Consider the following 14,610-nt stretch of genomic DNA (forward strand, 5'->3'; position numbering starts at 1 on the left):
TGGTCACATCACCTTTATTTAGTAAAGCAAACCAATTTTAAAAGGAAAAGTGTCTTCAGTTGTTGTAGAGAGAAATGACTGTACTGCCTCTGTGCACTCTTGTGTAATAACTTTTATTACCCAGCACCTCATTAGGACTTATAGAACATACACTTTCTGAAAGTCATTTGCTCTGTTGGCACTGTAGACAAAACCCATGAATACATATTTACACAACAGACCACAATGGCTTAGATCTGCTATTAGGAAACAAAAGAAACATAAACATAAAAAATTCTGTTTGACATCAAAGGGTTACTGTCAGCTTGCATTGGCCACAACTAATATTTTGTCAGAATATGCATTCATAAACCGATTTATTAATTATGTTTTAACAAACAGGAAAAAGTTCTTCTAAAGTAATACAAAAAATCAAAGTGGATGATACCAAATATGCTAGTGTGATTACCAGATTGAATGAATCACGTCAAATGATCTATCAGTTCCTTTTATCCAGCATAAAAATCTGGGTAGTGCCACAGATACTTTTTTTCTTTTTCTTTCAGACCTGAAGGTGACACTATGGAAAGAGTGCTAATTTGTGTGTGTTGTCCTGAATACTGGCAGATAGATGAATGCCAGTTGTCTTTTTCTGTGTGCAGACATTGCATTACAGCTCAGGTTTCAACAAGTTTGTTGCATTTAAAATAGAAATAACAGGTACAAGTGAAAATAATGGGACTTGACACAATTAAAAATAATGGGTCCTGATAGGTGAGATGTGTTCGAGTCTTCTTTTGGATATTTTAAGCTACATCTGTGTTCATTACTTAAGGAATTAGTAATGGTCACAGGTTTTAAATTGTGTACAATTGCAGGCGGACACCAGATGCACGATAGCTCTGATAGCCTGCTGAACTCAAATAATTAATGCAGACTGGAAATCAAAACATAGACTCCAACTTTGATTCCTACGCAGGTCAACTGTCGGGACTTCTGGTTACTAATAAGCTTTAGGAATTTGATTCATGGTTGAAAAGATCAATGGGTGGTTTTCTCAGCATAGATTTTCATGACATCAGTGAACTTGCTGGCTGGGCAGTGGTTATCTCTGGGTAATTCTTGAAATTTTGGGTATGTTTACAGTAGGCATGGAGATAAAATTGCCACATATGGAGGCATCCCCCAACCTGCTGTGTGTGGCTCTGATGCTACAGTGCACGTGATGGGGGAAGTCATCTGCCCTGTTTGGAGCTGGCTCTGTGATGGATACTGCTGCCTCCCAAACCACCCAGGGCATGGCTGCTTTGGCTCCTCCTTGTGCTGCAGACACATGCCAAGATCCTGCCATGTTGTTGGAGTTGTTGCTCTGTTCCTGTGGGAGCTTGGGGGGGGGGGGAGGCAGGGGGGAGAAGTGAGTAAGAGAATGGTTTCTCCTTTGGCTGCAGGCCTTCTGCTGCCCACAGGGTTATGGGTCAGGTCTGGCTGATCTTGCTTCCAAATGTATTCCAAGTTAGAATGGCCTGGGTTGGCCAAGACAGCAGACTTTTGCTGACACGGCTGTCTCGGAAGGTGGAAGCCATGGCAGAGGCAGTGAGGGCTGCAGTGGGCACTGAGGGCAGCAGCTGAGGGGAGCTGCCTCCTGTCAGGCCAGTTACACTGCTTGAATGCAAAATGGGGCCTGCCCCACTCCCCCTGCCAGTGGCTTCAGAGGCACCAGCTGAGAACAGAGCCAATTTGGATGGTCAGTCCATGAGTGTTGGTGGAGCCATAGTACTGAGGTTTTCCTCAGGAAATGCCTGCTGTGGATGGGAAGGCCCGGCATTTCTGGGGGCCCCAAAACCCCTCAGGTTTGCACCCCCAGGAGGCCACTCTCTGGGATGGGATGCAAGGTGTCTGCTCAAAACCCCAGAGCTCAGCCCCTTCGCTTACACTGCTGCTCTCAGAGGTGGTAAAAGGTCTTGAATTTTGAACATTTCCAGAGTTTTCAAGACTGCTGTGGGTTTACGCAGCCCCCTGGGGAGCTGCTGCCTCATGGGGATGCAGCCCAGCATCCCAGCCTGCTGCTAGCTGCCATCTCCTGAGTCAGTCACTCGACAGGGAAAGCTCGCTGAGCATCTGGGATGCGATGAGGCCATCATTCCTTGTTTACAGCTCCTGGCAGGCAAAGCTGTGTCATGCATGGCCAGGCTTGGGAGCATTTCCTCTTCAGTGGCACAGAGAGACAAGCGGCGGCCGCTCCTGCCAGTACCCTCCGCTGCAGAGCCCCCTGGGCCCCAGGTGCCAGGGTGCTGCTCCATTATGTTTCTTCATGTCATGATCACAGACCCTTGTATTTTTTAGTTTGGGACTGCTGAGCTGACAGTGTGCAGCTTACCTGTTGGCTGCTTAGTGATCTCATGAATGTTTCATGAGTGATTGCCATGTGGTATATTCTGTATGATGAAGTTTTTACTCAATTTTGCTGAGAATTTACTAAGAAAGTCAGAAACTGTTATGTTTAAGTGTGCAGCTTGTAGTTTGTTTCACTCTGGATAGTCAGTACAAACATTGCCCACACAATAAGTGTATGTGTATGTTAGATCTTGCTGGATCTTTTTGCAGGTTTATAAAGTTACATTCCTGCAGTTACCTCTGTTTTGACTTCAGAAATTTCCAGTTCAGGCTGTTTACAAGTTGGACCTGAAAGAGAACGAAAATTTATTAAGAGCAATAATGTATTAATGTTGTTAACATTTCCTATGCGTGCAAAGCTATATGAATTGACTTACCAGCCTTATGGTAATTCCTGTGATTTTTCCTTGAGTCTCAGTCAATGTGATACCTTGGAATAGGTTATTTCATTTAATGGAATATCTCCACTGACATTAATGGAATTGTTGATATAACTGAGAATAGACTTTGCATCTGCATTCGTATGATACTTTTCAAAAATGCAATCTTAAAATCCTCATCGAAGCTCCAGACAGCCTTCACATGTGTTTCTATAAACTTTTGGAAGGCTTATATTTCAGAATAGTTAGTATGATTTTGGAAATACTATTTTCAGCATTCCCACAAAAGAGAACAGAAAATAAATAGCTTACTGACTTTATGTCACTGATTTTATTACATAGTTATAAGGTAGAAAGCTCACTGATTTGAATGGTTCATTCTAATAATTATGATTGGGTATCCCAGCTATCTCCCATAATGATTTTAGTTTAAAAAGGAGGAAGAAATATTTTACCGTGGAAAAATTTCTTTGAGAAGCAGTAAGACAAATTATGGAAACTTGTGTGTGTGTGTTATGTGCAAAACCACTCCTTATCCCAAAATGGGGAAATACACTTTACTGTTACTTGAACAAATAATATGAAAATCATCATATAAGCTACTGTTAACCTTTTTATCTCAAATGTAGTTCAAACTATTTAAATGGCTTTGGTCTTCATGTGGGAATGGAAATTAGCTCTTGGCATAGCTTGTTCTAATTGAAATCAGTTTGTGGTTTTTAAGTTCCTTCCCTGCTTGACAGATGATATCATTTCCTATGCTTTTTGTAATCCCCTCTGTTTTTCTAAGATTGTATAAAGCTAAGTTGAACTATACATTTTAAAGTAACTGTATACCTTTTTCTGACCTACTTAGGACATTGTCCAACAGTCTTCACCAGATACTCACTCTGTATTTGCAGACAATTTTACTTTTTTTAAGGAATGTTAGCGCATTTTTGTTTCCTGAAGGACATCCAAAGTAGAACAAAGGTGTATCATAAATATGAGACACATAAGAAATAAGATAGTCTTACATTTATAATTGAAGAATTAAGTGTACTAGTGCTTTAAATACTAGAGATTATTTAAAATCCTTTCTCCAATTGCATGTTCAATTTATATTTTGTGGATTCATATTGCTATAGACGGCAATACTGCTGAAATTATTAATTCTGCTTAAAAATTAAAATTAAATTCCATGCACATACTTTTGAACTGTAAAAAGCCAAATGAGGCTTAAGGGCTTTGTGCAACAGGAAAAATTCAGTGGTTGGCACAGCACCTGTTAGCAACAGGCTCTGGCAGTACATGCAATTTGTATTTTTCAGTCCTGAACATTTCAGACAGCGTGGTGTAGGTATCCAGTGCTCCATCACAACCTACTAAAATGCTGATCTGTCCGTAATCCTGTCTGGGAAGGAGCCTTTCATGTGGTTCCTGTTAAGAGGGAAACCATTTCCTGGCTGTGTACTGGAGTGCATGCGTCTGTTAGCAGCTGTGTCAGGCAGCAGGAGCTGTGAGGAGCACTTCATCGGGAGACCTGCCTGTTTCTCTGTGCCTGATGAAAAGCCTGACATACTTTAAGTTTTTCCTGACCTCTGGTTGAAAAACATATTTGTCCTTATTGTTAGAAAAACACAGCACACACTTTTATGCTTTACTGGCTTGGGACTTGGGCTGTGTGTTAATCATAACAAACAGTGGGGCTGCTACTGAGGAGAGTGAGCTGTATTGCTCCCTGGTCTCTCTTCTTTGCAGGAAGGACTTTGGGGAAGCGCTGTCTGTAAGCTCCTCAGGCCACAGGCACTGAGCTGGTGGCAGCTTTATGTGGTGATGGGGTAAGCCCACAGAAAGAAAGTGCCCTGTTACTTTTCCTTTCTGTGCAAGAAGTCATACCTGGGCAGATCAATTTCTTATGTCATGTGTCCTGGCAGAACCAGGCTATCCTCAGGAGCTTTCTTATTTCCTTCCCTTTAATGCTTCCCTTTTCCATTGCTCAGATGATAAGTCTCTGTTTCTGCTTGGCGGTATCCGCCAGAAGTTTAATACTTTCCCATTACTGATGGTCTTTTCTTACCACTGCAAACTAGGAGGTGAGTTCTACATATCTGTTCTCATATGAAATGCTGCTGACTTCAGTGAATAAGGGTGGTTTCAAATTCTTGCACAATGTCCTGTATTCCTGAGGAACTGTAAATTCGTATTGTTTTCTGTACTGCCATTTTAAATATCTGTTTTAAAATATGCATCTTCTGTTTCTAGCACTGCTTTCTAGTTCATATAATCAATCCCTAAAAATCCCTTAGCAGACAGTTAAATGTTTCTTCCTGGCTTGGCTTAACTGAGGAAAATCTCTTTTCCTTTCAAGTACAACACTGTAACATCCGGTGCATGAATGGAGGTAGCTGCAGTGATGACCATTGCATCTGTCAGAAGGGATATACAGGAACACACTGTGGACAGCGTAAGTTCATTTTATTTGTATAGATACTGCGTACAGTTAAGTAATTCTGGGATGTGTGAACTGGGCACCCTTTAATGCTAAATTTCAGCTGATGTTGAGCTTGTTTTTGATCGGGTGCAGTGGAATTTTTCAGGAAAACACATGACTTTGTAATGAGTGCCGAGTGAATTCTTTCTGATGAGGACTATTAAAATAAACATCATGTGAATTCATAATAATTGGATATAACTTGATCCTGTAGTTCTCACTCTACTGTAATTCCCGTTGACCTCCAGGGCCTTACATTCTCTAGAGCAATAGGCCATAAATAAAGAATTTATATAGGATTCAGTTTTTGTCTTATAGACAAAATTGAGCTCCTTAATACAAATCCTTGTTTTTGTTTCAAGGGTTTTCCTCAGAGTTAGCTATTACACTTTAGGAATCTTGCTTATTTTGATGTTATCTTGATGGAGTTGATCAAGACTCTCAAATTGGTCGATTTCCTCAATCAATCCTGAGCCAAGAGCATTCTTGGATCCATTGCATAAAGCCTCTACCAGCCTGATTCTCGTAGTCTTGTTCTTCTTGGCTGGAATGCTGTGAAGAAACTCAAATAAGGATGCAGGCGCTGCTTTTAACCAAGGCTGTCATGTTGCTATCTGGTGAACTATTGGTCTGACAGGGAAAATGTGTTTAGCCTATTTAATGAAAACCTTTTGTGCTCTGTCAAAGTCAATGGCGCACTTAAAATGAACTTCACTGAGACCATGAATTTGCACTAATAATCTGGAAGAGGATCACATGGTGAAAGGATTAAGAATTGTATTTCTGCCTTCTCTGTGAAATATCAAGTGGATAAAAGAGGATAAATGGAAACGTTCTTTCTACTAAAGTGAAATGTGAAATGGAACAAAGAATAACATTACTCAAAGAGCATCAAATTGTATTAAAAAACCCTTTTTTCATGTGGATGTTCCTTTTTCTGATTATCTTTGAGAGCAATTGCTTTTGAAGCTCATTATGAGAAAAACTGGCCTCTATCACAGTGTAGTACAGGGAAGAATATCTTGGATTAACTAAATCAAAATAGATATTGATTACGTTTTGCTGTCGTAGTTGATATGAATTATTAAGCATCAGCAACAAGCCTTTTAACACTGGATTGTTATTTTTTTATTATGGTAGAGGAGCAAATACATTTTTAAATGTGCTTGAGTAGGCAACAGTTTAGAGGATTCAGAGATTAAGTTCCTATCTGCAATCCCTACATTTTCAGTGTTTTTTCGTTGAAAGTTTGAAAGATGGTATTTTGCAGTTACGGAATTGTCTAGTCATCAAAGAGGCTCTGAGAGGTTGGAGAAGCTGTGCTTGTTAGTATGTTTATGTTATGCTCCCTTGAAAAGATGAATTCATTATACTAATGAGGCCAGGAAATAGCAAAAGATCAGAAGTAGATTCTGGAAAAAATGTATCCTGGCCTGTTATGTTTACAGTGTTTGCTAGTTTACCTGAGCTGGTCAAGTATGTAGTTTCCTGTCTTTCTGGAAATAACTCAATAAAGACTACTCTTGCCTCCCCTCTGATACAGCTGTCTGTGAAAGTGGATGTCTAAATGGAGGGAGATGTGTGGCTCCGAACCGATGTGCTTGCACCTATGGCTTTACAGGACCCCAGTGTGAAAGAGGTATGTGCCCTAGAACAGTGGAAAAAAATTCGATTTTCAAACTTCCTTAATAGTAGTTTGAAAATACCAGTGCCACCACACATTTAGGTAGTAATATTGTATTGCTGTCTGTTAGTAAGGTAAAATAGGACTGACATTCTTGTAGAATGTGAAGTACAGATGTAACACACCAGGATGAAACACACATGCTACTGCTTAGGGTCTTTGTTTTGTTTATTTTTTGCTATGAAAACATTCCAGTGGGAGAGCTGTGAAATAAATAAATAAATATATCTATATATATATATAGATAAGTGTTTTTGTACAAACACGGAACAGTTTTTAAGTCATCAGAAAAGCTCGTATCTCTCTGATACATTTGCTTACCAGTGGTAAGTAGCATGTTGCCTCTGTGTTTGGCATGTTGTCTTTTGGCAGAGTTCATTCAAGCTTTTTTTCTGTCTTGTACAGTTTTACTGTTATCAAATTTATTTTTTTTTGTGTATCCATAGTGATAATCACAGCTGACAGATATGCCAACTGCCTCACCTGGTATATTGTTTTCATTTTTTTTTTTCCGTGGAATTAAAACCAGTTTAGTGGTTCATTTGAGAGAGATACAGCAATCAAGGTTTAGGTATAAGCTTTCTGTTGAGTTTTGTAATCTTAAAAATAACACTTTTTCATTTGATAGAGTTATTGATTGATTTGTTTCTTTGGAAATTCGTACATACTACCCATACAATAGGTTGTGTTACATATCTGTGAACCTGGGACAGTATGGATATTACTGACCTGATTTTGGGCTTGCATGTACAGGATGTGTTTAGCACATGAAATTTCTGGCAGTGAGTATGCCAGGTGCTCACTGCTGTTGGTACTGCAGCTGGAGTGATGGCTGGCGTTTCTAAAAGGGCAGCGTAGGTGGTCATGCTGAACAACAAATAGTAGGGGACAAAAACTTTTCATTCTGGGCTAGAGCAGACAGTAGGATGAAGCAGGTATTTGCTGCACTCCCTACGGCAGATAAAATTGTTTTGTTGGCATTGTGTGAAGTCTTGCCAGTTGTCCGCTCAGATGTTGTAGTAGTTCAAACTGATGCTGAAGTTTTTTTGAAGACTGAGGAGTAGCTCTGTTCTGAACCTCATGATCTTATCACTGGAGAGGAGTAAGAGGAATGGAAAATGTTGTGTGTCTTTGGTTAAAAGTCTGAAGTTTGCATAGAATAAAAGCTTTATAGGTAATGATTGTACTGAATATTATTGCAAAGGCTTTGAAATTCAAGCAGTGAGTGCTTGTTTGTTCTCCGTGGGTGAAGGGTTTGAGCCTTCAGTCTGGTGAGGAGCTGCAGTGCGCAAGTTCTAAAGAGGATTGTTCAAAGCTGCTTTTACATTGCCTGAATTTGGACTGATTTCACTCGACGCAGTTAGGGCAAGTTTCAAGGCTGAAGCCTGCTATCAGCTTCAGTCCTGTCCCTCAGGGCTCCTGCCTTGTGTCAGGTGGAGCAAGAAACTGGTGGCACAAAGCAGTTTGAGCTAAATCATACCACTATGGAATCCCATACATGTTACTGAACACAGTTGAGGTGGAAATCTGTAATCTAAATGCATCATCCATTAGCAGCTTTTACTTAGAACACATTTTTTTATTCTATAGTTATCAGTAAAAGAGAAAATAGGCATTAATGAGCTGTAGTATTTCTATTTAAAGCTCATTGCAGTATTGAGGCCAAATGATAGTCATATCTTCCCAGAAAACCTCTGAAAGTTGGCTTCTTTCACAGAGATTTCCTCCAGCCTCTCTACCTAGCTGAGCTAATATGTTCCCCTCCTCTAAAAAGGGTGTGGTGGTTTTTGGTTGCAGAATCACATTATCCCATCAGAAAAATGTTTTCTGAAGATAACTTTTCAAGTATAAGCTAATGTTGATCTTAGTAGGAATAACTTGCGTTGTTCAGCACATGCACCTGTGTAGTCATTAGGGATTTGTCTGGCTGCGTATGATTTTACACATCTGTCAGCTAAAAAAGAGGTCCATATTTTGAATCTAGCTCTGGAATGTTATGTGGGTTTGTGACATTCCCTAGTGGGCTTCTGATGTATATGTAGATGGATGTTATCCAGTAAATAGATTGACAAGATTCATGCCTTGCAAAGTAAAGCTGTCCTTTTTTTTCTTTTTTTTTTTTTTTTAAGTAACAAAACAAAACTAAAGCTTCTCTGAATGTGGAGCGGGAAAAAATGGAAATTAAATAAAAGAAATAGTTTCTTAAGTTATCCCATTTCTGGGAGAAGTAGGAGAGGCAAATTATTGTGAAAACACCATTTCTGGATATAAATGTAATGTGAAGTGATACACTTTTGTGGCATGCACATTCCCTATGTGTTTGGCTGTGGTTTGACTTCTAGGCTGTGCCATGCCACATGCTAACAGTGATGTAAGTAATTTACTACTGCATATCACGCAGTGATTTTCTCTACGAACATTGACTAATAGTAGCAGTCACAGGGTGTTTGTGGCACGTATGTCACAGACCAAGGAATATTCCAGCCATTGCTGCGTGTGTCATAGTTTAGAACTGTATTGAATAAAACAACGTTGAGACAACCAAATTCATAGGAATTATTCTAATAATCCAGTACGGAAAACAATGAAAACGTTCCAGTTGCTTGTATCAAAGTTTAAGCCAGCTTCTTAAGTCCAGCAGCATGTTGCGGTGTTCTGTGTTTACTGTTTTAACTAGTTTTTCCATATGTTTGGCCCATATTTGTAATACAAATTAGCTTAATTGGTATTACCTCAGTAAATGCTGACCATATGATCGTTAATGAAGATTTGCAGGACTTTGTGTAGGTCAGTAGCTTCAAATACATGTGTAGTGAAAGAGCTTTTATCTGGTAAAAGACCTCCTTCTTTCACAGTGCAGTGAGCACCATCAAATCTGTGGCCTGAGTACTTTTATGTATCTATTCAGTCATTCTTTCAGAGGGTAGCACGGTACAATTTCAGCGTACAAATTACTTTTTGTGTGGCTTAGAAGTGTTAATGATGGTATAAAACACTATTTACATGAGCAAAATGAACATTTAGAGTCATTAGTATCAGTGGAGTTCCTCTTTGTGTTCTGGGAGACTGCGTACTGTGTTACCAGTGAGATACAGGGTGTCAGAGCTGGATCGGTAGCTGCGCTATGGTCAAGTCTTACACATGTATCAGTAGTTCCTACACTGTCACGTATGGTGTTTGGTGCCTTTCCAGAGCCGGGGAAGCTTCTTGGGCATACTGTCAAGTATGTGCAGGCATATTATAAATACAATAGACCTTTTTTTTTCTGTGGGATAGTGTTCATCAGAAAGGTGAACTTGATGTAAACTATACAGTAAGAATATAGTGGAGTTGGGAAATGCTTCCTACAGCAATTTAAGACACATTTAATATACCTAGTCCAGAAAGGAAAATATTTCATGGATATTGACTCAGTTAAAATTTGAACTTCAACTATTCATTCTGGAAGGTGCTGAGTTCACTGGCTGTGATCCAGTGACGGGCTTTGACATGCATTTAAATGCAAAACTGAGATGTCAGTATTCTTAAAATAACGCAAATGCTTAAGGGTCTTGATGGCTTTTGGCCAAAGCTTTCAGAGTCAGTTAAATTCCAAGAGGTGCACTCAGGTTTAAGCATATCATTTAGTCATATTTTTAATTAAAAGAAATCAGGTAACAGAAAATAAAGATGCAAGCAAAGCATAATTTCTTCTGCTGGTTAAAAACTGGATGCCTTCTTTACACCATTTGTCTTTTAACACAGAATAACATGAGTTACTTATGGATTTTGCAGTTCCTTTTAGAGTCTCTGAAGAGAATGAGGGCAGAGACTTAGCTTAGGTTCCCATGAGGATAATTCAGAACATTGACAGCACTTTTTATTGTCTGTAAAAAGAGCCTGGGGGATTTTGCTAGCCATATTCAAATGACCCCAAAGTGGGCATCTAAAACATCCCTATATCATGCATTTGATAAAAGTCCAGAGGCAGAATTGATATTACCAACCTCAGAGAGATCAGACATCCCTATCGGATTTGATAGAACAATGTCTTCCAAATGAGTGCATAAAAACTTGACTTCTTTGAATCTGTTTTTCTTTGGACATTTGGATAATTATACTATAATAGGGTCACCTCCATAGAATATAAAATTGTATGTTGTTGTTGGTCTGGCATTGAAAAAATGCAATGAAATGTGCTTTTCTTTTTCTGTCTGGATCCAGTTAGAGGAACACAGTGGAAGCTTAGAATGTGTTACAGCCCTGTTTGTTTATTTGAATGCTTGTGACAACATCAGGGGCTCAATCCTGCTGCATTTTGGAGTTTTGCCACTCGCTTCACATAGGAGTCGAATTGGGCCTGATGTAGTTCAAATATTAAAAATATACCACGTGTGTTTTGTTTTTTTCTGGACTCAGAATATGAGCAAATGATTGCTTTTTCTTCAAACAGAGTCGTTTCTGTACTGCTCGCTCCATGGCAGGATTTCTTGCTTAATTTTTAATTATATTTGGCCATTATTAAAAGTTCCCAGAATTAATGCCATATGTAAAAATATCTTTCCCAGAGTCTCACTATTAAAGTGCAGCCGCTGAAAGTGGTCGAGAGCAGTGTAGAGCTGTGTATATTTTTTTTCTTTCTAAATACTACAACGGGTAGAATGTTTTCACAAAGAGGACACTGCACCCCTTAGTGTGCCCCGTCTCTGGTATTTAGTCTAAATGGAAAGTAAATAACAAAGTGTAGATAGCAGTAAAAGTATGTTCCCAAAGCCTTATGTTGCATTTAAAGTAGTAATGCAGCATATGGTAGCTGGCAAACATTTGAATAAACTTGATTTTTGTAGCTGTCTTCCAAGAAAAACATCTGTTGACATAGACGTGTAGTTTCTGCAGCCCTGTAACATGAATACAGTGTGTACAGTATTATAACAGCAAACTAAAAGATGGGTAAGCTTGAAGGCCTGGAATAAGTATTCTTGCACACTATTTTTCCCCTGGTTTTATAACTTGATTATGAAACATGGCTTCAGGCAGAAGTTAAATATGTTCAGTTACAGTCATGTTTTACTTTATTTAACGCAATTTTTATACGTTGCCACCCTTGATATCTTTGAGTTTTAAAACAAAAAGTCAGTATCAGCACCTAGGATTATCTTTCCTATAAAAGAAGTTGAGTTAAATGGATGAGGAGTTTTTCTGCATTTTAAAACTGAAGCTGCAGCTTAATGCTGAGGAAGTCAGTCTTTACAGAATTACTGTGTGTGATTTAAGAACATTTATAATGCTTAGCAATATAATCAATAGATCTTTGGATCAGAACTCAGTACTAAGCTCAGTCTGTTATCTAACGCCAAAAAGCATTTTTAGGGTTTTTTGTATGTGAAGGCTTTTATCCATTGTTCTGCTCCTTGTAAATACACTATCTAACCAGCTGTATGTTGCTTGCTCTATCCTTTGTGCATCTGAAAATACCACATAGCATGTTTTAAAACGTTCCTTCAGATATATGCGTAAAGCTTAATCAAGATCCATAAATGATTCAGTACATATGGGCTTAGGTCTCTTGTGAGACGTAAGGACTCCAACTTTTGTACATGAAGCTGAACATTTACATTTGTTCCAAATTGAGTTTTGATTTTAGTCAAACAAATCCAAATCCAAAGTTTTCATTCAACTATTTGGAAGCCCTCTCTGTATTTCCATGCCTTCTTGATTGGCTGCTAAGGGCACTGACCTTTAGATGTGCAGTAAGGTATTACTTGGACTTTGTGTTTTGTTTTGATTTGATTTTAGCTATAACAGTGGAGATGCATACAAATTTAATGACAAATTGGGAAGCCCATGCTTTGGTTGAGGTAGAACTAAAAGCGTTCTTTAAGTGGTAATGGCGTATGTTAATACAAACAGATTTAATAAATTACACTACAAATGTTTGAATGAAAAAGTTGCATTGTTTCAATCTGTGAGATGTGAGTCTTGCATGTAGGTCCTGAAGGAACTCACATGAGAATCACTGAGATCATTCTCCCAGTCCTACAGACAGCTGGGTTGCTGCAGCCAACGCCTACCTCCAGGTGTGCTGGCAGCCTGCAGGCACGTTTGCTGCACAAGAAATTCAGTTCTGCTTTCTGCAGTCAGAGACAGAACCTTGCATTGGTTTTGCTCATGCATGGTGCTTGCAAGCTGCCTTGTGGTGTCTTAAGAAATAAAGAGTGGAGGCCCGTGCTTTCATCAGAAGGCTTTATTGAAGTTACGTACACGAAGAGATGTCTATGTTTGTTTGATTACAGGATGTTACACTAATACAGGTATGACTTTTATATATACAGTGTAAGCAGTTGAAAGATGTATCTTCCCTGAATGGCCTGCACTGCCAGATTTGCACTCTGCAGAGCTCCAGGGAGAAATGGGAAGAATCTGTCTGATGTATCATGAAAGTGAGATTTTTTTCTATGCTGAAAGACTGAGTCAGCTTTTATTGATTTTAGTTATCATTGCTGCATAGCGTTGCATTTAAAGCCTTCAGAACAAGTGTCTTCAAACCATTCTTGCTCTTAGTGCCATTGCAACATTTCCATTTTTCAAATTTCAGCTATTTCCCAATTTGTGGGTCACTACAAAACTTTTAGAACATAAAGTAGTGAGCACAAACAATTTCTCATGGAGCTTTCGATAGAGGAGGTGCTGCCTAAATGGTGACCCTGGAGCTGAACATGATACAAGGAATGAATAAATGAAGTTGAGAACTTATCTAACAGTGCCGACTTAGCCATTTATGGAGAAAAGTGTTCCTCTGTGTCTGGACCACAGTATATTTTGATACAAGAAAGCAGAGCTACCTAAAATTCTTTGATTTGTTAAAGTGAAAACAAATGTTTTCCTTGTGAATCATCCTGAAAATTTATATAAATATTTTCCATTCATACCCTTTTTCTTATTGAGCTGGTAAGCTGAAAAATTTTGTTACGGTTGCAAGAGAAAAAATGAAATATCAGTACATAGGATTCCTTAAGTCAAGTTTGTGTTAGGAATTTGTTTTTCCTCTGTTTGTTTTTAAGTGATCTAAAGCCTTCATGATGGTCAGTGCTAACAAAGAAGAGAGAACCTCCTTTAAAACATCATAGATCATACATAATGTAAGGGTAAACTGACAAGGGCATTTCCAAGAAAAACAATTCTTTTATGTAGGTCAGCTACAAAATGCTAATGAAAATACATCTTAAGCAGAGGTGCTCAAAATGGTCAGTATAACTGTTTTGTCACACGTAATTTTTCTTGCAACGTGTTCTTAACAGTTGTTGAAATCTCTGTTACATTTCGAAAGATATCTTATATCCTATCTCAGCATAAAAGTGGCAAAAAGTTATAGGAAATAAATACCTAAGAGCAGTTGTAAGGACAGTCACATTCACGCTTCCAATTGGCCTTAAGAAGTTCAGGAATAATGACTGAGTGGTTTTTATAATTTTTTTCGGTGACAGCTTGTACAGTTTGGCACTCTGGCGAAACGCTGTAGGAAAAGAAAAGAGGCCTAAATAAGGTTTGAAAAGAAAGGAGCCTTAAGAGAAAGAATCACTTTCCAAACTCTGCTCTGCTGTAAAACGGAGTCTAGCTTTGTACTCCTTATCCAGAAAATCTCTTTTGGAAAAAGGGGGAATTTCTTTATGTAAGAAACAAAGATTCAACATTTCTCTTTATAAAAAGACATGTAAAGGAGA

The 14,610-nt window shown here is 38.7% G+C and overlaps 1 protein-coding gene across 2 annotated transcripts in view; it reads left to right on the forward strand.

The window, feature by feature from the left end:
- The window catches only part of FBN1 (fibrillin 1), a 157,489-nt gene that overhangs the window by 16,638 nt on the left and 126,241 nt on the right, over positions 1 to 14,610 (forward strand). For both annotated transcript variants that reach the window (XM_080607904.1, XM_080607907.1), the window contains 2 exons: positions 5,104 to 5,199; positions 6,770 to 6,865. In XM_080607904.1, coding sequence (XP_080464030.1) covers positions 5,104 to 5,199; positions 6,770 to 6,865 — 192 coding nt within the window. The remainder of the gene's footprint in view (positions 1 to 5,103; positions 5,200 to 6,769; positions 6,866 to 14,610) is intronic.

Source organism: Anser brachyrhynchus (genome assembly GCF_964034855.1).
Source record: "Anser brachyrhynchus genome assembly, chromosome: 11".
Classification (NCBI taxonomy): Eukaryota; Metazoa; Chordata; class Aves; order Anseriformes; family Anatidae; genus Anser; species Anser brachyrhynchus.